The sequence below is a fragment of the Martes martes genome (genome assembly GCF_963455335.1).
Source record: "Martes martes genome assembly, chromosome: 4".
In the NCBI taxonomy this organism is placed as follows: Eukaryota; Metazoa; Chordata; class Mammalia; order Carnivora; family Mustelidae; genus Martes; species Martes martes.
This window is the reverse complement of record NC_137891.1, coordinates 137,488,689-137,516,313: the sequence shown is the minus strand read 5'-3', so window position 1 is coordinate 137,516,313 and position 27,625 is coordinate 137,488,689. Positions and strand designations below refer to the sequence as shown.

Below are 27,625 nucleotides of genomic sequence, written 5' to 3'. Positions count from 1 at the left end.
GGATCATGAATCCTTGTGTAAGTTTTAGCTTAGGTGAACTGAGTAATGTCCATGGCAAACAGCTTTTGTTTCACAGTTTCTCTCCCCACACTTACTCTGGTAATAGCACTCCTTCTTTCTTTGACAATGCCTTTTCTACTCCTCCAACTATATAGGGGATTCATAGTATTAAGTGTTGTTTGTCACAGAAATTAGCCTATCTCCTTCCCATATATAGTCACAGTGGTAGGCATGTGACTTTTGAATTTTGGTTTAAATTATGTGAATGTGAATTTTGGTTTAAATTAAGTCCTATTATGATACCTTGTCAATCCAGTCCCATTGATTGGTCCAAAGGATGAACAATGAGCCAAGCCAGTTCAATCAGAGACCTTCTCCAGAAGCTTTTTGAAGTAGACCTTGAATAGTCAGGCTCTGAAATGTGAGCTTAAAGGATTTAAATGGCCAGCTCTCAGATCACAAGGAGAAAAATCAGTCAGAGAAAACCAGCAGACGTGCTGAGAGAAACAGAGTTGTGAGTACTTGATTTTGGTAACAAAGTTTCCTGCAGTGTTCTAGTTCTTGCTTTCTATGAAGTCCTTCATATAACTCTGTGAGCTATCCAAATAAAGCCCCCTTTGGCCACGTTGGTTCCAGCTGGCATTCTTTATTCTAACTGACATAGTCAAGGGGGGTTTTATTTGTGTAGCTCATAGAGTTATATTATACACACACACACACACACACACACACACACACACACACACACACATATATCCAAGCCAAATAATCTATATTATTTCACCTATTTCATCCCAAGGAAATCTAACTCTTTGAGTGGGACCTTGCTGATTTCCAGGGATTGGACAATATTTTCTCAGCAGGGACAGCAAGAGGGACAGAATCAAATGCCATGCTAAGATCACTATCTTGGAAATATATTTGTATATCTATATGTCTATCTACATCCATATAAATACATTTACTAAACATTGCCTCTATGTTTTCTTTCCTTCCTTGAGAACTGCCTCAGTTCTCATGATTTTCTTTCTCTTTGTGAACTATGAACAGATTTTTCCTCACACTAAAATTGGGAAATTGTGAAGAAGCTCAACTTTTATAGTAAGAATATAATGGGATTTGATTCAAAAAAAAACATGTGTAACAGGGTATCACTACCATACAAATGTTATTTCAGAAAAAACAAATTCCATGTCTAGTGACTTCAGCAATTAAGTTTTTGGTCTTGGACTAATTTCAGACCCTGAGAGCCTGATATGATCTGGGTACACGCTCACCATCCTGGACTAAATCACTAAGCAGTCTTTGCACTTTGATGCAAGTTAGTAATTTAAACAATCTTTTTCTTTGACTTCCATTTAAAATTTGCCAAAAAAAAAAATTCCATTATTTCAACAGCTAAAAGTTCCCCTTTGCACTTGATGGTAAGCAAAAATTGTACTAGGAAATAATGAAATTTGAGCCATAATATAATGCGTTATCTTTGTTCTTGAGAAAAACTTTTCTTTCTTTTTTTTTTTTCAAAAACCTATGAGAAGACAAAATTAAGATGCTTAATCTGTTCTGATAACATACTTGAGCAATTTTTTATCTGAAGCAGAACTTTGCTCTTCAGGTATTCTTACAGTTGGCAATTAGCAATTGGTAATTACAGTTGGTAATCAAGTTTCACAAAGTTTAACCAGTCTTCTGACTAGCCTTACCACCTTTAAAGATTTTATTTTTTTTTATTTGACAGAGATCACAAGTAGGTAGAGAAGCAGGCAGAGAGAGAGAGGAGGAAGCAGGCTCCCTGCTGAGCAGAGAGCCCCATGCAGGGCTTGATTCCAAGACCCTGGGATCATGACCTGAGCCGAAGGCAGAGGCTTCAACCTACTGAGCCACCCAGGTGCCCCTAGCCTTACCACCTTTAATGACACATCCCTTTCTCGGTCCTCTGACAATCATATCCAGATACTTCTTTTTCCTATAAACACCCCACTGATGGGAAAAAATCTTTGAACTATTTTCATTTCTAACTAGCTGGCTTGCTGCATGTTTAAAACAAATCTGTGTCCACACTAAATCTCTCTGAAAAGTTTGCCCTAATATACTGTAAAATGTACACTGAGTGTGGGAAGCCAGGCAGCCTGGATTCCTCTGGTTCTCTTGCCCCCTTACATCTCTGACAAAAATTCTCATCTCCACATCTCCATGTTTGCACTTACCTCCAGGTTTTATCTGAGCCATTTTTCTTATTTCAAACTCTCTATTTGATTTAGAATAGCCACTCCAAGTCCATTCCTTTTTTTTTTAACTCTAAAATTCCATCTCTGAAAGTGACTAACCCCATTTGTTTCAAATCTGTCTCCTACTCGCCTGTCCCTTGGAGCCTCAGAACGCTCCAACTTGTTCTACCTCTGGTTGTAACCCTTGGTCTTCCACTAAGTTGTTCTCTGTGTATGTGGTATAACTCTTGGTTAGCTACAAACTTCTGTGATGCCTCTGACAGCGCTTTGGTGGTAATAAAACATATTAAAAAGCTAACATGGGGGGGTGGTTATTACGCTCCAGACACAATGCTAAGTAATTTACTGGCCAAGCATTTAGAATACTGCCTGGCACATAGTAAGTTATTAATAAAGCTTTGTTATTGCTACTTTTTATAGCCCTATGAACTTGGTACTATTTTTATCTCCACTTTACAGATAAGGAAATTGTGAGGCACAGAGAATTATATAACTTGTCCAGGACCACAGAGCCCATTAAATGGCAGGGACAGAATTGAACTCAGTCTGTTTGATGCCAGTAGTTATTCATGTTCTTAACCACTACAGAAAATTTGGCTAAACACAGACACACACACACACACATACACACACATACTCTCTCTCTCATGAATCTCGTTTCTGCAGGTTTCAGAACAGTGTAAGTTGTACTCAACACAGGTCTTACTTTGAAATTCTTTTCTCTTTTAAAATTCAGCTGCCTCATAGATATAAGGAAAAAGGCACAAGCATTTGTACCTCCCTGGAGAGTGTCATTGTGAAATTTCGAGGCCACTGAAATATGTGTCCTTAGGGAGAATAAGAGTTTTTAAAAACTTCTAAGTTGCTAAGGAACTGAGTTTTTGGTGTTTTGTTTGTGTAACTGTTAGTAGACTCTTCAGTCAGCTTTTTTAAAAAAAATCATTTTTTTTAACTAACATATAATATATTATTTGCTTCAGGGATACAGGTCTGTGAATCATCAGGCTTACACAGTTCACAGCACTCACCATAGCACACACCCTCCCCAATGTCCATCACCCAGCAGCCCTATTCCCTCTCAACCCCCAGCAGCCCTCAGTTTGTTTCCTGAGATTAAGAGTCTCTTCTGGTTTGTCTCCCTCCCTGGTCCCATCTTCAGTCAGCTTTTTGAGTTGTATTTTCTTTCCTAGTTCTTAGCCAGCAATACCTCGTATTTGCTCTGGTAGAAAGAACTAGACTATGTCATGGGCTAAGCAATATTAAAAGTTTGTGGATATAATTATAACATATCAGATTAATAATAGCATGAGAGCCTCAACACCGATCATGTAATGCATCTTAACTTCTTACAGCTATTTCATTGGATGCTCATGGTTGGTCTGTGATGTTATGGCTTTTCTCCCAGTCCTCTTGCTTGATTGTAGAGGGAGAAATGCCCCACTTCTGCTGTTGTCCCCTAGAGTTCTAAGCAGGACTTTACTGTTCTTCTGATCTCCCCTCCTTCTCCTCCCTCCCATATGCCGCTGCCTGCTTCTTCCTTAGCTGTCAGAGCCTACTTGCAAGGAACCGAGGATCGCCGGACCCCAGGGCCTGAGGCCCTTCGACAGGCTCCCGGAGTCCCCGGGGACCAGATTCTCAGCCATAGCAGCCAGGGTGCCATAACCCTTCCACTTAGGCAGCAGCCCGGCACCCAGATTCCATCCCTGGAAGCTACAAACCCCTGAGCTCCACCCACCCCTCCGGCCAGAACCCGGCGCGATCGCCTTTCCACTGGGGGGGAACGAATGGGCTGGAAGGCGTTTACAGATGCCGGGGGCGCCTTGCGAAAAACCGTGGTGTCCTCCAGAAGAAAGTCGGTTTCCTCCAGGGCCTGCAGTTGGCGGCACAGCCCCGCTCCACCTGGGGAAGGAGGCGGCTCCCGCGAGCGGGGCCCCGGGGAGGCGCGCGGCGCGCCGGGGAGCCGGGACTGGAACGCCGAGCGCCGCGGGGTCGGGTCCGGGCCGGAGGCGCGTCCAGGTTGCCGCGGGAGCAGAAGGCGTGCACAGCAGTCCTCTGTCGGGCGAAGGCCTGGCCGCCCTGCCTGCTGCCCTCTCTCCCGCCTCCCGCCCCAGAAATTATCTCAAGCGTTGCCAGTTTGATTCCAGAGCCCCACTCGGGTGGGTTCTTTTGTTTCTTTGTTTTAATGACAGTTCCCAGCCCTTGGGCATGTCATGCGCGATTAATTCCCTGGCTCTGTTGAAGGCAGCTGGGATGAAATTTCTTCTGCATCATCCTTTTGGGGATAATTGCTTATGATGTGACGTCAGCCGGATTGATTTTTCTCTCTTTCAAGAGAGAAAGGGAGGAGGGAGGGAGAGAGACTCACGGACGTGTGCGGAGGCCACAGACATTAACGTTTGGAATTCCTGCAGGGCAAAAGGAGATGGGAATGGGAGCTTACAAGTGTGCGGCGAAGACATCAGACTGCACGGAATTATTAACAAGTTTTTCTTTCAAAGAAGAAAAAAAAACCCCAATCCCCTCCGCAGCGAGCCACTTAGGTGCTCCTTTCATGCCCGAGTCCCCCGTTAAGGTGGCAGCGTCTGATAATTAATCTCGGGTACCCAGCCGCTGCAATAGGCTTAAGAAGACGAAGAGGAGGGGCGGGGAAGTGCGTCACCAGGTGGGGAAGGGGCTGTGCGTTTGGTGACAAGCGGGAGGGGTGGGGGTGGAGGGGAATAGGGACGGAAAATAGGTTCTGTGTGCTCTCCCGGGGTATTGTGTCAGGAGATGCAGGCTGGCTACCATGTGACGCGGTCCAGAGCTGAAGGGATTGGCCGAGGCAGCGCAGGCGGTGCAGCTCGGCCGGCTTGCTGTTCCTCTCCCTTTCTCTCGCAGCATCTTCCTGGGAGCCTGTAGGTGAAGCGGCACCAGCAGCATCCATGGCCTGTCTTTGGGGTTAACACTTGTCTCCTTTGGCTTCAGCAGTGGACAGAGCAGACCTCTCGGCAGCGGCGTTGTGAGGACTTAGCTGGGACCTGGAATCTTATCCTCCTGTATTTTTTCAGACTCCTTGGAAATTAAGGAATGCAATTCTGCCACCATGATGGAAGGTAGGATGCTTTCTGCTGTGGTTGACTGGCTTCAGGCAAGGTTTGGGTAGAACAGCGTTGAAGAATGTGTGCAGCCTGGGTTTGTGGCTGGTCTAGAACCTGGTTGCCAGGATTTGCAAACAGAAATGCTGCAGTTTGCTTGCAGCAGACCAGGACTCAGACTAATGGAATCAAACCACAAGGCTTCTGTTTAGCTCAGAACCTACCGAGCTCCCAGCTTTTCTGGGGAGGGGGGGGGGTGCACCTAAAGTGCTTCCAGGGAGCTGAGATAGAGCTAAGAAAGAGCTTGCAGAGCAAATAAGTTGGGAGAGAAGATAAGGTTTTCTGCTCTGGGTTCCTGGGACTACACTGATTAAACATTTACAATGGAAACTTGTTTTCTGAAATTGACATTAGATAGGGGAGGTCATTGACAGAGTTATCCATGCTGTCGTTTTCAGTGAACTAAGTTTTTTAAAAAAAAATTCTTGTAAGACATTTTTATCTCCGCAATTTACATGTTATCGTCGGGGTAGGAAGTGCAGCAAATTTGGTCCATAAGCTATAGTTACATGGGGATGTCATTGCAACAGAACGAGCAATATGAGGAAAATATCTGGGCCTCTTAGCCCCGGATTCAGGGTCTTATCAGGTTAAAAAAAAAAAAAAAAGATTTTGCGCTTCCTAAATGCATTCCCGTGCAATGATTCTTAGCCAAGCACCAAATAATTACTTACTGATTACCTTTTTGCATTTGATATTAAGTGTAAGAAGGAACTTTCCCTAGGGAGATGTTGTTTAAACTGTATTTTATTCTACTAAATTACCCTTCTAAGCCTGAGATAGTTGACAGCCAAGATTGCCTCAAAAAAGCAGCAAGCTGACTAAGAAAGAAGCAGGCAGCCCTACCCTGTCTTTGATTTTGTTTTCACACTACAGGATGGTGCAAAACTCCTGGCCTTTCCTAAGATGACAGGCAGAAATTTGTCCCCAGCCTGGATTTCACAATGCAGAATCAAGTGCATAATGGGTCTCAAATCAGCCATGAAAATGGCAGAGAGGCCACCTCTTAAGCCAAGGTCTGTCCTACAGATTTTAAACATTCCTTAGAAATTTACCAAAATGGAATAAGAGGAGGATGTTTTCAAAAAGCAGTAGTATAGCCCACACTTATTTGGTTGAAATGAATTCTTTTTGCTCTCTCTGTCATCATGTCAAACACTGTTAATGTAATTTGGGGGAGTGAAGAATTCTACAGTCATGGCTCACAGATTTTAGAAAATAACCTTAAAAGAGAGATTGGGTATCATTTTGTTTTGGAGCCTGGTCTTGTTTGCAAAGAGCTCTCAAGCTAGTTCTTTAAAATACAGGTCTAAATAAACTGAGATTACTAATGCCCTAAGATTAAATCATTTTCAATAATTTGAAATGAATTTAATCTTTGAATTACAAGGCAAGGCAAACAGAAAGAGTATTACTGATATACTTTTCAATTTAAACTCATGTGGATTACCCTCTTCAGGAAAAAAAAAAAAAAAAAGAACAATCTTATCTCTAGAGGTAGTATATTTCTCCAGCTAAATTTCATTTGTAGCATTTCCTAAAAAGAAATCTGCATACATCCTGATTAGGTCTGAATCTTACACAGAGAAGTGGAAGATCTTTCGTTTTCACTTCTTGCCTTGCAAACTATGGAGTTAAAGTGTCTTTTTTGGAGGAAGTAATATTTATTGACGCTCATTAACAACTCTCCTGGTGATATCGTTTATTGTGCCATTCCACAATGTCAGTTGGTTCAAAGCCCTATGATAAGCTTATCTGAGCTGCCTAAACTGAAATGAGAACTGTAACAAAGACTTGTGTTGGAGCTGAAATAGCACTATTGCCCTGGGTCTGCCAAATTCATCCAAGGAAGGATGTTTTTTAGCACCGTTTTGAATTAGAGGTGACACTATAGATGCAGTTGCCTTCCGTAAGATCCCTGCAAAAGAAAATGGACAGGTGTTCCCATTGGCTTCAAAATATAAATGAAACTAATCATTTTTATCTACCCACAGTTCCTACTTAAATGCTTTTCAAGACTTATTATCTTAATGGTTCAGTGACCTTAGAAAGGCGGGTAGGAACCCTATCTAGAGATCAATTTGCCTATCAACAGCCTTGTAACTTAGTTGCCAGTCTTTTTGACAATACATGTATGTTTCTGATATTGCATCCCAGAATTTCACCTCTGAATTGTTCGTGTCAGGAAGATGTGGCGGAGCAGTTATTATTTCCACTTAACTCACCCCTAGAGGAAGTAGATGTTCCATCTATCACAATAACCTTGGAAAGATAAGGAACCCCTCAAAGTCACCCTAAAATCCTGTCATGGAAGCCCTCTGCTGAAATATCAGTGGGCTCTCAGGCTGTGTCACCCAACATTAAGATGGTTAAATGATGTCTCTCCTCAACTAGTACATTTCATCTACGTGCCCACACACATACACACGGTTACGCACACATGCAGTCATCAACACATATACATTATTAAGGAAGGGAGAGAGCCTACATTTACACTGTATATATTTCGACATTCATCAAAGGGTTTAATTGGCTGCTCAGGAAAAACATGGTCATGGCAACTTTTCAAAGCAACTTCTCAACTCTGTGTAAAACAGGAGTAAACAAATATTCTTCAGAATGGCTTATAGTTGAGTTTTGTGATCCTGTTTTGATGGAATCAGATACGGGCTCCATTCATTCAATGCCTAGTGGAAATTCTGGTCATAGATGAGGAATGTTACTACCCCCCTAGTGATGCTAACATCCCTGAAGGTAGGGAAATAATTCTGCAGGGACCTCAGACGTGTTACCAGAAGTTTGTGGCTCCATGATTCCTTTCAAATATTTTCATTTAAAAACATATATTTTAATTTGATACTGGATTCACTGATTCCTGCCGTCTTTATTTTTTTTGGCAGCGGTTGGTATTGAGTTCTGTCTTTCCTGAGGAATGCCACATGATATGGAGCCTTCTGTGGTATGAATGTGGAGGGAAAGAGGGTGAGCAAAGGGAGTTATTTGCTAAAAGGCGCATGTACTGGTTAAGCTTACAATGCAGTCTGTGTGATTAGGGCAACTCTTCAAGGATTCTGTCGTTTTCATGCATTCCTATTAAAGTTTGAAAAGGCCATTTTAGTTAGCCCTACTAAGATAAGTGAAGCAAAATCAGGGTTTCTTAGGACATCTCTGTGTTTGTAGGGCAGCCTGGGAAGTTTTCCCTTGTCTCACAGAACTGTCCGCAAGTACCTGTGCTTTTAGTTCCATAGTCAGGCTCTTAGGTACTGTCTTGGAAGGATAAGTTTTAGGGTGCCAGTGGTTTCATCCGATATAACAATTTTTAAAATTAACAAGTACATTGTTAAGGGGTTGCTAGATATAATTGTAATGTACAGGGTGATTGAATAATTTTTATTATATTTACTAATCACGATGGCCTATAAATAAGTGTATTCTACATGCAGTCCTTTCGCAGTCCTTTTTTGAAATTGTAAAAATAAAAAAATAATATTTTGAAGCAGAAAATGGGCAGAAAGGAATTTGAACCCAGTTTCATTTTTTTTTTTTAGTCCATTCAAGTTCTTATAAATAGTATAAACCTAATTGGAGTTCTTTATTATGCCATGTATCTATTGCTTCTTTCAATTTTAGAGGAAAAACAATGAACCAGCGTAGTCACCTGGATGTTTTGCATTAGCTTATTTACCTCAGAAGACATAATTATATGGTTTTTCTGGATTCCAGTAAATGGAGATGAGGATTTTCTGGACCCAGGTTCATTTAACAACAATGCTCGTATTTTTGATCCCTCATAACATTTTGTAATAGGAACTTTTTAAAAATTTGTATCAAGATGGGCATCTTAACCTAACTGAAAACTAGGAGCTAACTGAAAACTAGTTTCTTGGGTGGTATATTCCGTTTCTCTCTCTCTTTTGAATATGAATACCCACAGACCATACCTTTTATTTATTTATTGTTTTTTAATACCTTTTTAAAAAGATTTTATTTATTTAAGTGAGAGAGAGAGGGAGAGTGAGAGGGTGAAGCAGACTCACCACTGAGCAGGAAGCCTGATGTGGGACTCCATCCCAAGATCCTGAGATCGTGAACTGAGCCGAAGGCAGATGCTTAACCAATTGGACCATCCAGGCGCCCCAGACCATACCTTTTAATTCCTCATTAATGCCTTTTATCTCCAAAATTATTATTTATACAATTTCGAACAATCCTAGCTTAACTGAGCTTTTGTTGTTGCAATGAACCTTATAATCATAAAGATTTTTTTTTTCTATCTAGAAATAGGGTTTTATTTATTTGGTAAATTCTTTGATCTGATGAAAAAGGAATAAAACATTTTGAAGCTGGAATTGTTCATTTTCTAGTTAGCTAAGAAGTTTTAAAGGGAATGTTTCTAACTTCCCAGAAAAAGTGAAGTTATTTTGGAAAATCTTAAGCATGCATATGAGATTCTAATACATGGACCATCCTTTATGTAAGTTCTCTCCTTCCTCGAGGCTCTGTGTCAGAAAGAACTTCTTATATGTGTAACTTCCCATACAATTCCAAGGGTCAACACTTTAAATCTCTAAAAAGAATATGCAGTCTTAAAAAACTTATCTTAGATAAACCATTCTAGAAGACTCTGGACAATTCTTTCTTTTCGATTTGGCACATACATTATCCATGTTTCAAATAATAATTGCAGGAAGTCACCAACTCACAGTTTTTATGTTTCTGAAAGTTTGTTTATGAATTGCTCACTTGAAACAGGTTTTCCCGTAGGAATAATGATATATATGATTAGAGTCTCATACAAGATGTTCAAAGGCCATTAACCCAGAATTTAGTTGAAATACTAAATGTTTGCAATGAAATGTGTGAAGAACAATACAGTTACCACAGTGAGTAGCCAGAAGAGAACAATGGGATGAAATGTGTTTTCAATTTGAAATGTTGGTATTTGTGAAAAGGAATTAGAGGACAATGAGGATATGGAGAGACAATTTGAAGAGCGTTTTCAGGTATATTTCCAGAAGTTTTAGAGGCTTATGACACTGGATTTTCAATTATGTTTAATTTTACTTCCAGTCTCACGGTTTACTTTTCCTCAATTCAATTTTATCACATGTACTACTGTTAAACTGTGATTACTTTCATTATATAAACTCAAAAATGGAATTAATAAAAGAAGAGAGAATTTACTGAGATCATGGTACAGGAGTTGGAAGGGAGAAAATGTTGAAGGAATTATAATGGATTTGGGCTTATGTGTCTGAAAAAGTCCCTGAGGAGAAACGAACTGAGATAGAAGAGAACTGAGGGGCATGAGAAGGGCAGGATACCCTTGAGAAGAAAGTAGCATGTGTGGCAGAGGTGTTGGGTCAAACCAGTTTCTATATTGACTACCAAATATTTCTGTGGGCACAGGATGGTATGCTTACCAGGGACAGAGCCACTAGGGATGGAGGTCAGACTCCACTAGAGAGGGGTCAGTCTCCATTCTTGGAATGTGTATGACATTTCACTGTATCCACAGAATGTCAGGGAGATACTTAGAATCTCTACTGAAATACCTCATGTCATGTCACTTCCTTGTTTAAAAAGCTTCTATGTCTTCTTATTTCTGTTAAAATCAATCACATAAAGGAGGCTGTCCACTCTGGCCTGACGTGCCTCTCCAAGCACACTGAATGCCTTACTGCCAGTTTCAGAGTGTTTAAAACAGATACCTTCTTGCCTTAGGGCTTTTACTCCACCTAGAACACGATTTTGCCTATTGATGAAATAACTCATTTTCTTGTGGTCCCAGCAAAACCACCACCTCCTCAGGAGGACATCCCTATCCTCTTGTTATCCCAAGCTCTCAAACACACACCCCATGCCCCAAGTACATCCCAGTCCACCCTCTCTCCTCAGAGATGTATTTATGACTCATGGTCGTTTAATGGTGCATGGGCTGAATTTCTCCAGAGCTCAGCTCCACAAGGACGGGAATCTGGTCTATCATATTCACCTCCCATCCTTAGTTCTTGACACACAGTGGGTGCTTAATATGTTCGTTCATTCATTGGAGAAGGGAGGAAAACCAGATATGAATGACTCTGATGACTTCCAGATATGAATGACTCCAATGACAGCATACAATAGCATTGTAAGCTATTATTGGGGGTGTGATAGTCGATGCAGGAAAAATAAATGCTCAAATTTGTGTTCTCGCTGGAAAATAAACATGAAATAATTAAGAAAAAATAATGTATTGCAGAGTGGGATATGGTGATGTACAGAAAATACATTTTGAGAAGCAAAAGAAAAGAAATGGTCCATTTGAAAATAAGTGTTTGGGCTTGAATCATTTTGGTGGTTAGCTCCAAAGAAATGATTTTATAATGGAAAGAGATGAATGATAGCACAGCCATTCAAAGAAATTCTCAGAAAATCCCAGGAGCAGTGCTGTCAATATGCTGTACATGTTTTTCCTTTTCTCTCTCCCTTCCTGCTTTCCTTTGTTTCTGCCTTTCCTGTCTCTACTTCCCTCGTGCTTCTACCCCATCTTTCTCTCCCAGGGCTGTCCTTTTCTCTGGATTATGACCAGATCTGAAAACACCAGCTTCTACTGGTAGAGTTTGACTTGGAATCTGGCAAAGTATTTTTTTAAAAGATTTTATTTATTTACTTATTTGACACAGAAAGGGAGAGATCACAAGTAGGCAGAGAGGCAGGCAGAGAGAGAGGGGGTAAGCAGGCTCCCCGCTGAGCAGAGAGCCCAATTCCGGGCCTGATCCCAGGACACTGAGATCATGACCTGAGCCAAAGGCAGAGGCTTAACCCACTGAGCGACCCAGGCGCCCCTGGCAAAGTATTTTTAAATAAATAAAGGAATGCAGGTGAATGTAATGTTGTATAATGTTGTATAATGTGATGGTAAATGAGGTTTTTGCCAAATTATTGCTGATCGAAGAACTCCTTAGTCTTAGAAGCTCAGTATGGTTGCTGAATTTGTGTAGTTTGGGTTTTTTTTGTGGAAAGAGCATGGACCCAGAAGTCAGACTTAGGTTTGAGTTTAAGTGTTGTGACTGCTTGGCTGTGTGCCTTGAGAAGGTTACTTTAACTTCCTGGGGTTCTGTTTCCTTGCAAACAAAATGAGAGAATTGATCTGCCTACCTCTAGAGCTTCTAGCTTGAGGAGTCTCTGGCACTCACTGAATGGTTTGGATTCCCCAGTCTTACTCCCTCCAAGGTTTAAATGGAATGATTGAGTCCTTTTCCTCCCGTTTCGAAATGTCGTTGTTCCTAACACAGAAATAATTCAGATGTATTACTTTCTGCCTTTCAGTGACTACTCCTCCTCTGTTGTTCTTTTGCATCGATGCCCCAAGTTCATTTTGCCCCTTTTCAGCATCAGAAGACAGAAGCGCAGTGACGCCACCCTCATCTATAGTCCTTAGAGCATAGAATTGTCTGTGTGTCCATCAGAAATTGCATGAATTGTACGAATGCATACTAGGTATTCGGCCCTGGTCTACATGCTAGAGCTTCAATAGTGAATAACAGCTACAAGTTCCTGCCTATGCAGAGCTTCCTGTTTGGCGCAGGAGAGATGGGAAAATAAAATGGAACACAGAGTTACATTTGATGGGGATCAGAACTATGGAGAAGAATTGAGTGGAGAAAGGAGATAGAGGAAGTTGTGGAGGAGAGGAAGGAGTGGGGTAGATGGGATTGCGATTATAAGGAAGGCGGTAATGGATGGCCTCACTGAGAAGACGTATGGGCAAAGGCTTGAAGGAGGGTAGGGGGTGAGCAGCCATTTGGAGGAAGAGTCCAAAAAAGTGGGAGAAAGAGCATGTGCAGAGGCTCAGAACAGGGGCCGAGCAGCAAGTGCTTCTGGACAAAAGGAGAGGGGGATGTTTGAGAGGGAGACTCTGAGGTAACATATAAGCCGACACCCGTGAATCTTCAGTGGTATGAAAACCAGTTTCCTTTTGCATTAGTCAGTTGGCATGAGCCTGTGTTATCCACATGTCTAGTAACAGCTGGGCATTCAGAAGCCTGGTGTTCTGAAGCTGGTTCTGTTGTGCCTCTTGGATTCATTCTTTCCACGTATTTAAGTGAATGGGTGAATATCATGCTCTTCCCTTAGCTCGTGGTTCCAAGCCTGGAGTTAGAGGTAAGTGTTCAACTATAATTTGAAGCTTGAACATTTCTACACAAGGGAAATGGCCCCATGATAAGGGTGACTCCAGAATCAGAATTAGACATCAATTCATGAATGTTTTGGCTATGTTTGACCTTCATTTTTATTTTTTGTTCATATCAGCTTCTTCTCTTGTGTATCAGGACTGGTATTTTAGAATTTTTAAAAAAGGACCATGCAGACTGACTCATGTTACCTATCTTTAACAGGCAGAATTATGAGTAAAATATTGTGCTCACTTAGGGCATTGTCATAAGATTGTGTGACATTTGCACACACTTCAAACATTCCAAAATGCGTCATTTATTCAAGAGGTACATCAGAGGTTTCTCCTCAGTGACAGGTGTTCTAGGCACTGGGAATATGACAGGGGAATAAAAAGGCAGCTGTGGTCTCTATCCTCTGAAGCTCAGAGTCTAGTACATGCTATCACACACTTCTGTGCATATCCATTTTATTCTCACATCATCTCTGTGGGGTAGAAGGAATAAGTTTACTATCTTTCTTTCAAACAGAAAAGTAGGGCCTGATGTGGTTATGTGACTCGCTCAAGGTGACCATCTTACCAAGTGGCAGAACCAGCATTTATGTACCCTGTTTGACTCCCAGTCAAGTGGTCTTTATTTGTATAATGGTGTAACCAGAAAGTCCTACTTGTATCTGAAATTGTTTGGCCTGGGTCTCTGGCTGACAAATGTACAACAGATTGACCAGATTGGACGTAGTATTTCACAAGCTTTGTTCAGTATGAAGCAAAGGATTTAATTAACAGATTATGATCCTTCAGATCAGCCATCAGCTTGAGGAAGGCCACCAAACACAGAAGTGGGCACCTTTCAGTGGCACTCACTGGTTTCCCAGGATTTTATAATGCGGAGGGACATGGGATATCAAATTTCACAGCTCACCCTCTACACAATGTTTGATCAAAAAGCCTGGCTCCCACAATGAACAAAAGCCCTTTCTCCCTGAGAAGGACACCTCGGTATTCACTGACATTCTGTGAAAGCCTTGGCCATTATCAGGAAAACATGATGGTGTGTGCTACCATTGAAGATGAACCAATCTAGTCCAACGCCGTTTTGCAGTTGAGCAAACCAGAGCCAAATGAAATCACTTACCCAAGGATTTTTATTCTCTCCATAAGGGGACAAGTCAAAGTTTATTTTAGTAATGATTCCAAAAATGTGAATAGACAAAGACTTGGAAGCCCTGGTGTCTTTCACGTTCAAAGGTGCTGGGACTGGTTGGGTGACTGCCCAAAGACACACAAATGAATGTGTCCCCAGGGGCCACCGCTCCGCTCCATCCACACACAATGTGGCCATTTATAGCTCTCTCCTGTGCTTCCATGTCTCATGCGTCTGCTGTCAGTGAGTCAGCGCTGTGTGGAGGGAACAACTGGGAATTGAAGGGGCTGGATCTCCTGACGAGCTCTATGACCTTGAGTGAGTTCTGAAACTGCTTTGGCCTCAGCATCCCCATTTGTAAGGTAGGAATGACTCTGGCTCTCTACCCCACGGAGTCGTGAAGCTCTAATAAGATAATAACTATGAAAACCTCTGAAGAAATGTGGTGCCCATGCCAGTGATTTTCTCAGATGGCTCTCTCTCAGTTTGATTGTTACATGTGAATTCTTAACGTTCAGTGGCCAGGCATTACTGCTTGCTATTTGACCTGTCAAGTCGATTATTGCTGTACGTCTTTTGCAGTGGGACCTACAGATTTCTCTCCTCCCTTCACCATACTGTTCATTACTAACATATTCTATCATCCTTGATTCTCAGTGTCCAGGGGTTACAACTGTCCCTTTCTTGACCTTGGAAGGCATCACCAATCAGTCTCAACCATCATGCTCTCTGGCCTTGGCATCTGTCTCACCATCATCGTCCAGGCCACCTCTGCTAGTTGTTTGGAATTGGCACGTGGGATGATACGATGTTGGTTTCCCTACCATGGACAGCTTCCCAAAGTTGAAGAACAATGAGTAAAACTGGGTTGTATGTGGTCTCGCTCTGCACCCAACCTTTACAAATGCCTTAGCGTATCATGGAAAAGTGGCATGTGAAAAATTGCTCACAGCACTAGGGTTGGTAGCAATGGTAGAAAATGGTCTATAAGCCCTATAACAGGTAGGACCCTTCTCTTGTACTATAGACTTTAACCACCAAGTTTTTCTTAGGCTCCGTGGGCCTCCAGTTCAAAGGACTGTGTCTACCAGGTAGTCAAGACCCAGGCTGTGCTTGGATTCATTCCTCATTTCTCCTTCCGACTTGCCTCACAGCAGTTGGTCCTTTAGAGTTATAGATGATCCTTCCTAAAAGATCTTGGCTCTGTTCTCTCCCTTTTATCCTCTGCTACCATACCTGATCAGACCTTGCTGCTTCCCATCCATGCACCTCACAGCCATCAAAGACATCATTTTCCCCACCTGCCTTTGATTTTTTCCCATGCTTCTAAGATGAAGCTCAAATGCCTTTGTGTGCGGTGTCACACTTTCACACACCGGCTACCTCATCTCTTCAAAAACACCCTGCACCAGCCAGACAGTAGCTCCTTGCCCTTCTCTTTTCTTTGTATATGCTATTCCTTCCCTTATCTGCATGGGCACAGTCTGCTCTGATCATTCAAGGTCAAATAGAAGTGGCCCCTCTTCAATGAAGTCTCCCCATATTCTCCGTGTTGAAAGTGAGCTGCTCCTTGAGCTCACTTAGCTCTCAGTTCTTGCCCTCCTAAGGCCACATATCGAAAGGTTTAAGAGCACTGGCTTTGGAGTCAGAGTGATCTAGGTTAAATCTCATGTATGTAACCTTGAGAAGCTAGTGCATCTGCTTCCTCATCTAGAAGATAGAAGTGATAATGACAGTAACTTTCTCGTAGGTAATTTACTCATGTGAGGTTGTAGGATTAAATCAGCCATGCATTTTCCAGAGATACAGAACGAATAGGTTAAGAAGCAGACACAGAGAGAGAGAGAGACAAAGAGAGAAAGAAAGCGGGAGAGGGCGAAGGCCAGGGAGAGGGAGAGGGGGAAGGAAGAGGGAAAGAGAAAGAGAGAGAGGGAGAGAAAGAGATATTTTTAAGGAACTGGTTCTTTTGATGGAAGGGACTGGCAGGCAAGTCTAGAAGCCATAGGGTGGCTGGCAAGTAGGGGATGATGATGCAGTCTTGAGGTAAAGTGTTAAACTCTTAATAAATCTTACCTGCCATTTTCCATTTATATACCTACTTTGTTTGCTCTTCCGCCAAGAACCAAGGACTCAGACAGAGCAGGGACCGTGTCTCACTCAATTTTGTATTCCCAATGTATGGCATGTGTAAGTACTCAGTAAAAAGCCAGTGAATGAATGAATGCTGTTGAGGGATCACAACTTTTTGGGAAATAGACAAGCTGCTCGGTGTATGGTTATCATGAGAATTATGTGAGTTAATATATGCAAAACATTAAGAGAAGCATTTGGTTCCTATGAAAGGTGTATTAAAGGTTACTCTGCTGGGAACATTGAAGGCTCCAGTATGGTTCCTGGATGCCAGGCAGTACCCAGGATTGTGCGCCCTCTCCTCTCCCCAGAGCACCCATCTGCTGCGGAGGCTTGCTCTGGCTGAGAGCCACATTCTGGTTCAGGAGCGTGCAGTTAATCTAGTATCTCACACAGTCTGCCTGACTACATTAATTGTTTTGCTCTCATTTTAGGAGAGACCGGGTTTCATTGTAGAAAACTCAGAAAACAGGAAGATACAAAGGAGAAACTGAAATCACCAATTATCTCATTATTATGAAATAACTAACCACTGCGACAATTTGTGGAGTGTAGAACATGGACTTTGGGGACAATCTGAAGCCCTTCAAGCCTCAGCACTGTTAGCAGTAAAGAGGGTGGAAAAACACCCTCCACATAAGATAGTGGGGGAAATTAGGGCACCTGGGTGGCTCAGTTGTTTAAGCAACTGCCTTCAGCTCAGGTTATGATTCTGGAGTCCAGGATCAAGTCTCACATCGGGCTCTCTGCTCAGCAGGGAGTCTGCTTCTCCCTCTGACCTTCTCCCCTCTCATGCTCTCTCTCTCTCATTCTCTCACATACACAAATAAAATCTTTTTAAAAAAAGATAGTGGGGAAATTAAATTTAAAAAAATGTACGGACTTCAGGTGACACTTACCTGGCATAGTAGGTAAGCACTCAATGAAGTCTAGCTCTTAATAGCTTTACAGGCAAAATAAATATGTCAAAGGACCCAATTTGATCTGAACATATGTATGCACACATGTGTGTATATCCACACGCAGACACCTACGGCTTTTCCACTTGGCATTAGATTGGAACCACTGTCCTAGGCAGTGTGCGTATTTGTTAAGAGTAATGGATCTGGAGACACACTTTCCAGATGTAAACTTTGATCCCTCTACACTCGTCAGCTGTGTAGGTTTAGGCCAATTATTTAACCCCTTTGTGCTTCTGTCTCTTCTTCTGTATGGGATAATCCCTATCGGGAAAGGTTATTATAAGGACTAAATGAGCTTAACGTATATAGTTATATTAACTATATATTAACATATATAGTTAATATTATTTTTATAATATATATAATATATAATATATGTTTTATATTTTGTATTATATTTTATGATATATATTATAATTATATATATGTGACATATAATATATGAAAAACAGTATTTGGCACAGAGTAAATGCTCAGTCAAGAAATGCGAGCTATCATTATCATCCTCCTAAAATGGTCTTCACGAGCATTATTTGTAGTGGTTGTAGAATATCCCATCATATTATCATTTATGTTACTCTTCCCCTGTTGTCAGACATTTAGACTGTTGGCTGGAGGTTGGTTTGTATATCGAGCTAGAATGGCTCATGTTAATGAGTCACGTGGTGTGTCATGAAGTTTTCGTTTTCATTTAGTAAGACATCTGGGTGAGGTGGTCGGAGTTCTGCTTTGGGCTCTAGTCTTGACAATACTCCAGCCAGCTGAGTGACTTTGGACAAGTTATTTAACATTCGGAAGAGAGAGCAAAGTAGTAGAAAGAGAAATTGATTTTAATTCAGAAAATTCTAACATCTCCTGGCACCATTCTTTATTAGCTATCAGGATGAGGCCAAGAATTTGCCAGGTGGGTGGGAATTGATTTTCTGTGTCCTCTTTGAAGGTCCTGGCTGTGTGTTTTGGGCAAGTCACCATCTCTTCTATTTTTCCATCTGTGGAATGGCAAATGAGCTTTCCTGCCTTTCTCACTTGGTGGTAAATATCCAAGCACAAAATATACGTGAAAATATTTTTAAAAGCAGTAAATTTTTATATAAATGTAGTGTAGCTTTAGGGCTGTTGTTACATTTAGTATCTCAGGAACTGTTTTCAAGTAAAGGTTAGGTTAAATAATTTTGAAGGTGCTAACTAGTTTTAAGATTCTGTGCTCTGGGGTGCCCGGGTGGTGCCGTTGGTTAAGTGTCTGCCTTCAGCTCAGGTTTTGGTCCTTGGGTCCTGGGATGGAGTCCCCATGTCAGGCCCCCTGCTCAGCGGGGAGCCTGCTTCTACCTCTCCCTCGGCCCCTACGCCCACTCATGCTCTCTCTCTCTCTCTGTCAAATAAATAAATAAAGTCTTTAAAAAAATAAAATTCTGTGCTCTACTAGAAGGGTTTCTGGATGTAACCCTACTAGAGTCAACTTCTCTCCCCATATCTTCCACCTTTCACACATACAAATGATTTTCACCATTCCTGGATACTGGGTGAAGAACACCATCCCTCATTTGGTGAAATATTTATTTGAGCAGGAAACACTACATATAATTTTGTGAAACCGGGTAAAAATATTGTTTCTAATAATGACTATGTAGTGGGACCATTTAAAATGCATTTTAAAGTGTGTTCAGATGAAATCTATCTTAGCCTAATTACAAACACAAATATTGTCCTGTATGTGATCCCTGCAAGGTCTAATCCAAGCAATCCAATTGCCAGATCAAAATATTCAACTTCTTTTGAGTTTTCCACTCTCTTCTACCTTTGTGGCAATGCCCCTCATGCGGGCAGATTGAAGGATAGAGTTTGTTGCCCTCTCAGTGAGTTTTGACCAGGATGCGGAGGACAGTCTCTCGTGGTGGTGGAATGCTGTGAGCTAGCCCTGCTTCTGAGTGCGGGTTACGAGGGAGCAAAGAGTCCTTGCTCTGCTGGGGCTTGCCTCGGACTGTGAGGGGACAAGACTCGTCAACCAAATGAATAAACAAGATAATTTCAGATGGTGGTAGAGTCAATGAAAAACAGACTCACGGGGAAAGGTGTGGGGGAGCGGGGATCAGAGCTGCTTTCCGTGGTCAGGAAAGGCATCACAGCGGAGACGTCTTCACAATGTGACAGGTCAAGATCTGGGAGCAGAGTATTTCGTGAGTAGGCACTGCAGGGCTAACCCACCGCCGGGGGACTTGGGAAACTCAAGGAACAAAAGAAAAGCCAGAGTGGTTGGAGGGGATGGAGGAGTGAAGGGAGGGAATGGAAATAGGAGAGAAGGAAGGCGAGGTTCAGATCAGGCAGGGCTATGTGAGCAATGGAGATGGGTCTGGAATTGAGTGGGAGGCAGTGGAAAGCCCCTGGAGGGGTTTAAGGAGAAGGTCACATTTCCATTTGCATTTTTAAACAATTACTTTGGATGTTGGGTGGACTGGAGTAGCTACAGATGGCCTTCTGGGTTTTTTGTTATTGTTGTTTTGAGAGGAGAGTGCCTTGAATCTGTCTTGGAGTAATAAATACTCTAACTTTATTTAAATGTTCCATTTATTTTCAGGAAAACTAAGAGAGATTGGAAGGGATTGCAGTAGCCTTTCCCAAATCCATTTAGCACTGTCTCTGCTGAGATCTGAGGGCTCAGGTGATGGTTTAATTCAACTATTGAATAAACTCTTTCTCTAACCCAAATGGTTCTGATATTAGATTTTTTTTCAGAGTCATGTTGACAGGTAAAAGAAGATGAAGATCTTTGAGTATATCATGTGCTTTTTTTTTTCATGTACTTGTTTTTAAATGGCTGTGAAGCACTTCAATTATTCGATAGCCATTCTGATACTGAATCAGTTAGTTTATTAGGCTGACTTTCATCACTGAAACTCTTTCCCTCTAAGCCAGATCGGAAAGATAGATGTGCTTAAGAGATCTTACTGCTGACAGAGGTTGACCTCTCCGTGTTCCATTTTTCTCCAACGATATCTCCGTTAAAACCCCTTGCGTCCTTGCTAAATTTCATTGATGGAGATCCCTACTGTCTCCGGTAACTAGACTCACCTGTGCACACCTCCGACTCTGTAGCTCCTCTCCTCCTACCTTTGGGGGCTGAAACTCTCTCTCTGCTCTGAAATGTATTTGTAACCCAGAGGAAAATATATGAAGCATCCTGTAGCTGGGACTTGGTCCCTGTTCCAGTCTTCTTTACCCAAAGGGCTCAGTTTTTCTTTTCTAGTTACTCATATGATATAGCAGGTAAATACACAGGCTTAGAAGTCAAAGCAGACCTAGGTTCGAATCCTGGCTGAGGACCTTTGGGCAATCCTGAACTTCAGGTTGTTTTCCTTTCTCCCCTCCTTCCTTCCTTCTTTACTTCCTTCCTTCCCTCCAACCTCCCTCCCTTCCTCCCTCCCACCCTTTCCGCCCCCCTCTTATTTCTTAGCTTTTTAGTCTATCACACCTTACAAGATTTTCAGCAAAGTATTTATTCGAGCTCCAAACATTATGCTAGAGGCTAGGTGCATAGCTAAGTTACATAAACAGAAGCCCTGTGGAGCTTACAGTATAGGAACAAAGACATTAAATTAATAGAGATACCGTGGTCAACCATGGGGAACAGATGATCCTCCTCCTGACCTTTAGAAGGTCGGTGGTACCCTAACCCTAAGTGGCACTGCCGATGTCATTCATCTCACCTCGTCTCATCACGTAGGCATTTTATCATCTCACATCATCCCAAGAAGAGTGACTATTATACAATAAGATACTGTGTGAGAAAGAGAGAGAGCGCATTCACATCACTTTGATGACAGTATAGTCTTATAATTGTTCTATTGTATTATTATCATTGCTAATCTCTTATTGTGCCTACTTTATAAATTAAAGTTTATCATAGACATATATGTGTATGAAAAAACAGTATCTATAGGGTTTGGTACTATCTGTAGTTTTAGGCATGTACTGGCAGATTTTGGAAGGTATCTCCCTCAGAGAAGGAGGAACTCCTGTATGACCTTTGCATTCAATCAATCATAGCTGTGGTTATTGTTATTATTAGCATTACTGTTGTCTCTGTTAACATCGCACACACCCTGGGCCTGAATATATGGGATTCGGTGAGCTTTCCCAGAACTTTTTACATGGTGCTCCAAAAATGTCGATCGACCGTGTTCTTGGTGACTTGCCTAGAACTGCTCTGCATCTGTGCTTCCTGACTCCTGCCAGCTTACTTCATTTCTGCCCTGGTATCTGAGTAGTTTCTGGGGCTAGTCACTCAGCGTTTGGGTACTATCCATGCCTTGGCTCTCCTGGATTCCTTAGAAAGCTCCTGATCTTATTGCTCTACCTCCTAAATGAATGTCAACCAAATCCCAACATGACAACTGCTGTGCTTCTATTCTGTGCTGGGATCCTGAATGAGTGAACCTTCTAGAAGATTTTCTGAAAGAAAAGAGAGTGCCTCCCTCTCTTGAAGCCCTTTAAAGAGCCCATTGCTACACCCAGTCTGCACTATAAGCACCCATTTAGGCTGAATTATGAGCCCAAAGGGTATTTCTTCCTTTTAGTTTTCCAGACAGTCTTTTGTGATTTATTCACCACTGACCTAGAGGCTAGGCCATAATAATCTGCAGACTTTTCCATTCCTCCATGCCAAAGCCTTTGAGAATATTTTTTTTAAGTTTTGATATTGTCAGTGCATATGGGATAGATACATCTGTACATGGTCAGCTCTTGATTTTCCCATCTCTCTATGGCCATTATCTCTGAATCACCTCTTCTACTGGAGTCATTTATCACTGATTTTAGTTCTTCCTTTTTTTTTCTGTCCTCAAGTTAGACCTTACGGGTAGGTAGTGGCCCTATAACTTACCAGAAGATGGCTGTTCCAGAACAACCCTCGATCTCTGGCTATTGTAGAATAAGAAATGCTAAGAATAACCTTGCCCCGAAATGCTCCATAATTACTCTTAAAAAGTAGGTATAGCTATAACTACTGCCCTCCCCAGGAGGAGGAAATGTTCTAGTAAAGCTCATATTTATTAATACAAAAATATTTATGTAAAAATAGGACTAATAAAAAATACCACTTCTTGAGCTCCTGTTCTGCACCAGAAACTGTTCTTATATTTTCTATAGGCATTGTCTCATTTAATTGTCACACGATTCTGTGGGGTTCTACTATGATAATTATTTTTATTATATAAATGACAAAACTGAAAATCAGGGAGTTCATGACTTGCCCAAATATTTAGAATGTGTGTGCTGATCTCTCTGACTTCCAAACTTATGCTGTGAACCCCTGAATAATACTGTCTTTCAAACATTACCTTTGAGAAGTTTTATTTAATATATTCCCAGGCAAAGGTAAAACAGTGAGATCATTTGCACCACAACAACTGAAAGTAAGTAATGTTGTTACAAAGTGCTTACCTCTTTTTTCTTACCACACAAAAATTAAATCTGAGGAGATTCCTGTCCAGTTCCTATACTACTATTAAACACCTATAAAACCTCACATATAAATTTCTGGGTAGTAAAAAAAATGAGTAGATCATCACAGAAGTAACGAAACTACTATCCAGAATATCTTTGTTCTGATTGTTTTTAATCCAGTTTGTCACATTTTACTTTATAGGTTTCTATGGCGCTGTATGTTAAAGCAAACTTTAGTAAACCACATTGGATATTTCAGAGAAATTTGCAAGGCTTTCTTTGGTACTTAGTGCATTTCTCGCTTGCTAGGCTGAGAAATCTATTTCATTTTCTTGCTTAACAATCTATTGAGCACATCTCCTAGTTTCAGTTATCAAAATTTTTTATTTTATAGCATTTCAGAGACAATTCAATCATCAGTTGACCTTTGTTTCATATAAAAAAAAAAAGTCATTTTGACCGTGTGGCTTGGAAAAGGTTATAGTTTCCAATTCCATATTAATAGCTCCATTGTAGCTAAGGCTTTAACATGCCTTTGATTTTTAAGGTTTCTAACGGATACTCAGTCCTCAATAACTATAACAAAATGCATATTTTAAGAACGTGTGAAAATATGCAGTCGTCTCCAAGTTTATTTATGAACTCAAAGCAGAGCATTTATGCTGTTTACTTTGCAGTAAATACAAGCACAGCTCTTGGTATCACCTTTTTACCTGCACTCTGTGTTTCTTGTTTTCCTCACAAGTTCTTCAGTCGAAGCAGGAAAAACTACAGGAGAGATGAACCCCATATACAAGGCATGTGCATCCAAAGTGTGCAAAAGTTCAAGACTCTGCAGATTCTCTGCAGGCAAAAGTGGCCCGTAAAGAAGTGGGCCCCTCACCTTGTGGGGATAGTCGTGCTGGTCATTATCATTCCTGTGTGTAATGTACAAGTGTGCCGGGCTCTGAGTGAAGGCTGTACAAACGGCCTATCACTTGTCTCTCACAGTAACCCTATCAAGGTTGTTCTTAATCTCATTTGATGAATGAGGAAAAGGAGGCCCAGGATTACGTGCACAACTAAGAAGTGGCAGAGCAGATTGGAACTGCAGATGAGTCCCCGATCCCATCATCTCCGAGCCACCGTGGTGAGTGACTGCCACCCATCATCCTGGACTAGTCTGGGGCAGCTGGGTTAGTGAGGCTCTTGTCCATTGCCAAGAGCAGCCAACCTCTTTTAGCAACACAGCTTCCAGGGCCGTGCTCCTGGGTTCCCCTGCGGGGTGCTTTTCCGCACAGTATGTGATTTTGCACGGTTCCACTGCTCCCTCTTCTTGCTTCTTTCCTCGTCCTTCCTAGTGTGAGTGGCACCGTTCTGTGTTCCGTTCTGAGCTCTCTGCTCTTCATGCTCCCCCCAATCCATCAGGTCGGGTAGCCACAGTCAATGAGGTGGGAGCAGGCTTCTGAGCGAGGCCACCTGCGTCACACCAGGATCTCTCTCATTTATTAGCTTGGCAGTCTGGGCCCATTTACTTCTCTGTGCCTCTTTTTGCCATTTTCTCAGTTTTAAAAATCAATATAATGATACGAATACCTATCTCAGAGAGTTTTGCTGAAGAATGTATGAGCTCACGCATATCGAATGCTTAGTCTATCTAGTACCTGGAACACATAGTAATTGCTCAACTAACCATTTTTTTTTCCTGCTTTTGTTTTGTTTTTACAGTTGCATGATGGTAGGTAATTTATGTCAGGAAATCCCATCATTTGTTGCAGGGAGAAATGACTTCAACCACCCAAGGAAAACCCTTCCCCCAGGAAGAAAACAAACCGAGCTCTCCCTTTCAGATGCTTCCCATTCCTTCGTTGTCAAGCTCCCTTTGGCCAAAAACACAAGTTGGCCGCCTGCCACTGGGGCCTCAGAGACCAAAACACCAGCCAAGTTTTGTTTTACTCTTAACTCTTGCATTTCCTGTCTCTCCAGCGCCCTGCTACCCACCTCTACAACGCATGGGTGTGTTGGCAATAGCTCCCTCCTTATATGGGTGGTAGTTGACTAGGGCTTTGTGGTCTTAGGGCCTGGGCAGAAAGCTGGGAGAATAATGGCTTCCTGATTGTTTGCCCCACAGCAGATGTACCCCAGAGCATGTGTGCTGATGCCGTATGTGGGCTGGGAGGAGTGCTTGTACAGATGAATTCAAAATGACCCTCAGAGCCAGCTGTGCCCGGTAGTTTTCACAAAGCGTTTCATTTAATAATCTCAAGCTCCTCTTACAGATGGTATTTTTTTTTCCCCATTTTAAAAAAGAAGGTCGTCAACATTGAGGCCAAGAGAACATAAGTAATTTGTCTGAGGTCTACCTGCTTCCGACTTATGAGCTCATCACTACCCACTGTCCTGCTCCCTTTGCTTTGCTATACGCCTTCCTTTCCACACTGCCTCCTGACCTCAATGTCCTCATCTGCAAAATGATAGGATTTGGCACAATGATTTGGAGGGCCCTTCCAGCTCTGACGTTCCGGCACTCGGGTCAACCTCTGAGCTTAGAGGCATTGTTGCCAATGGTCACTCTCCTAGCATCTGTCCAGATGTGTATGAACTGGCCCCACTGGCTCACTGCTGCATGATTTAGGCTGCAACAGTCTGTGACTCTGTCTTTTAATCACATTCCAGCTCCCATTACTGTCTCCTGTACTGACCAAAGACACTTTGTTCAGTTACTCCTGACCAAATCCTCTACAGCCTCCAATAGAGTTTCACGAATTCTCTTCCAGTAGTTGTTGAATGTGTGTTGCCTTGATTCGCAAGTTTGTGCAATTTTTTTTAAAAGATTTTACTTATTTATTTGACAGACAGAGATCACAAGGAGGCAGAGAGGCAGGCAGAGAGAGGAAGGGAAGCAGGCTCCCTGCCGAGCAGAGAACCTAATGTGGGGCTCGATCCCAGGACCCTGGGATCATGGCCTGAGCCAAAGGCAGAGGCTTTAACCTACTGAGCCACCCAGGCGCCCCAAGTTTGTGCAATTTTAGGAGAAAAGATGCTCCACATAGTTGAAACAGGTTGGAGTAGAGTGTAGAAGAGAGGGAGCCCAACAGCCATGAGCACCACTGAGTTGAATGAGCTGAATATCTTTTGCTTTGGTTTTTTTAATCTTGTGAGATATGATATTTTCTCCAAGGCTCAGACAGAATAAGACAGACCCTATAGCAAAGAATTCAAATTTGAGTCTGCCTGTTATTTTTTATGTGATGCCGTGACCTTTCCCTTGATGTATGGTAGAAATAGGCACGAGATTAGACATTTCATTTTGAGTTTGCTACTAATTTTTAATGTGATGTTTTGATTAAGATGTTCTTCATTGATCAAATCAGTCTATAAAATTGATTATCTTTAAACTGAGTAATCTGAGGGACTCTATTATTTGAGCCATGTTAATGCTTTAATCATCTTGACTGCTTGGGAAGACATAGGATCACCTTTTATTCTTTTTTGTGCTTGATCTCCTAGGTTCAGTCACCAAGTACTATCAGTTCTGATTTTAAAATGACTCTCCGTATTCTTCTTTCCTCTTTCTGTCACCCACTATAGTAAATATGGACCTTATTTCACTCCTGGAATCCTAAAATAGATTTCAAGCTGTCCATACTCCCGGGTTCTACCCAGTTTCCCTCCCCATCCTTCATGTATGTCCTCTTTGTGTATATACGCTTCCTCACTTCTTACTCTTGTCCAAAACCTCAATTGTTCCTTCCCTCTTGCTTGCTGTATCAAGTTCTCCAGGCTTCCATTGGCACAAACTGCCCAAAATAAACTTTTTCTTCTTCCATGTCCACCATCTTATCTTATCTCTGAACCTTTGCCAAGGCTGTTTTCTGAAGCTCTCTTCATCGAATTCTCCCAAGTCCTTCAAGGCACAGCCTCAGTATAAAAAAGAGGCTTATCCCTCTTGTTCATCAAGAATTCTGAAGGTCGCCGGGATGGCTCAGTCAGTTAAGCATCTGACTTTGGTTTTGGCTCAGGTCATGATCTCAGAGTCCTGGGATCAAGTCCTGCATTGGGCTCCCTGCTCAGTGGGGAGTCTGCTTGAGATTCTGTCTCTAGCTCTCCCTCTACCCTGCTCATGTGAGCTCTCTCTCTCTCTCTCTTTTTCTCTCTAAAATAAAAAAATAAATTAAAAAATATATATATCCTGAGCATCAGCGTCATGCCAGGCACATAATGAGCAATTAGTAAATATTTGTTGAATTAATGTCTGACTCCCTCTCACAAAAGTATCCCTGATTGCTTCATCCTACAGTTATGGCAGGATTCTTTCAAATGCCCTGATACCAATTTAGCAACTCTATAGTCTTACAGTGTCAGGGAGTTGCTTTGTTTTCATACTAAATGAAGAATAAAATGAATGAAATCAAAGAAGAGTCTTGAATTGGTCAAATCCTGGCCCT

The 27,625-nt window shown here is 41.9% G+C and overlaps 1 protein-coding gene across 1 annotated transcript in view; it reads left to right on the top strand.

Annotated features, from left to right (window-relative positions):
- Positions 1 to 5,149: 5,149 nt before the first annotated feature.
- Positions 5,150 to 27,625, top strand: part of SGIP1 (SH3GL interacting endocytic adaptor 1) — a gene marked incomplete at its 5' end in the record, with an annotated part of 205,115 nt that continues 182,639 nt past the window's right edge. The window contains 2 exons of the mRNA XM_080801691.1: positions 5,150 to 5,165; positions 5,276 to 5,320. Coding sequence (XP_080657817.1) covers positions 5,150 to 5,165; positions 5,276 to 5,320 — 61 coding nt within the window. The remainder of the gene's footprint in view (positions 5,166 to 5,275; positions 5,321 to 27,625) is intronic.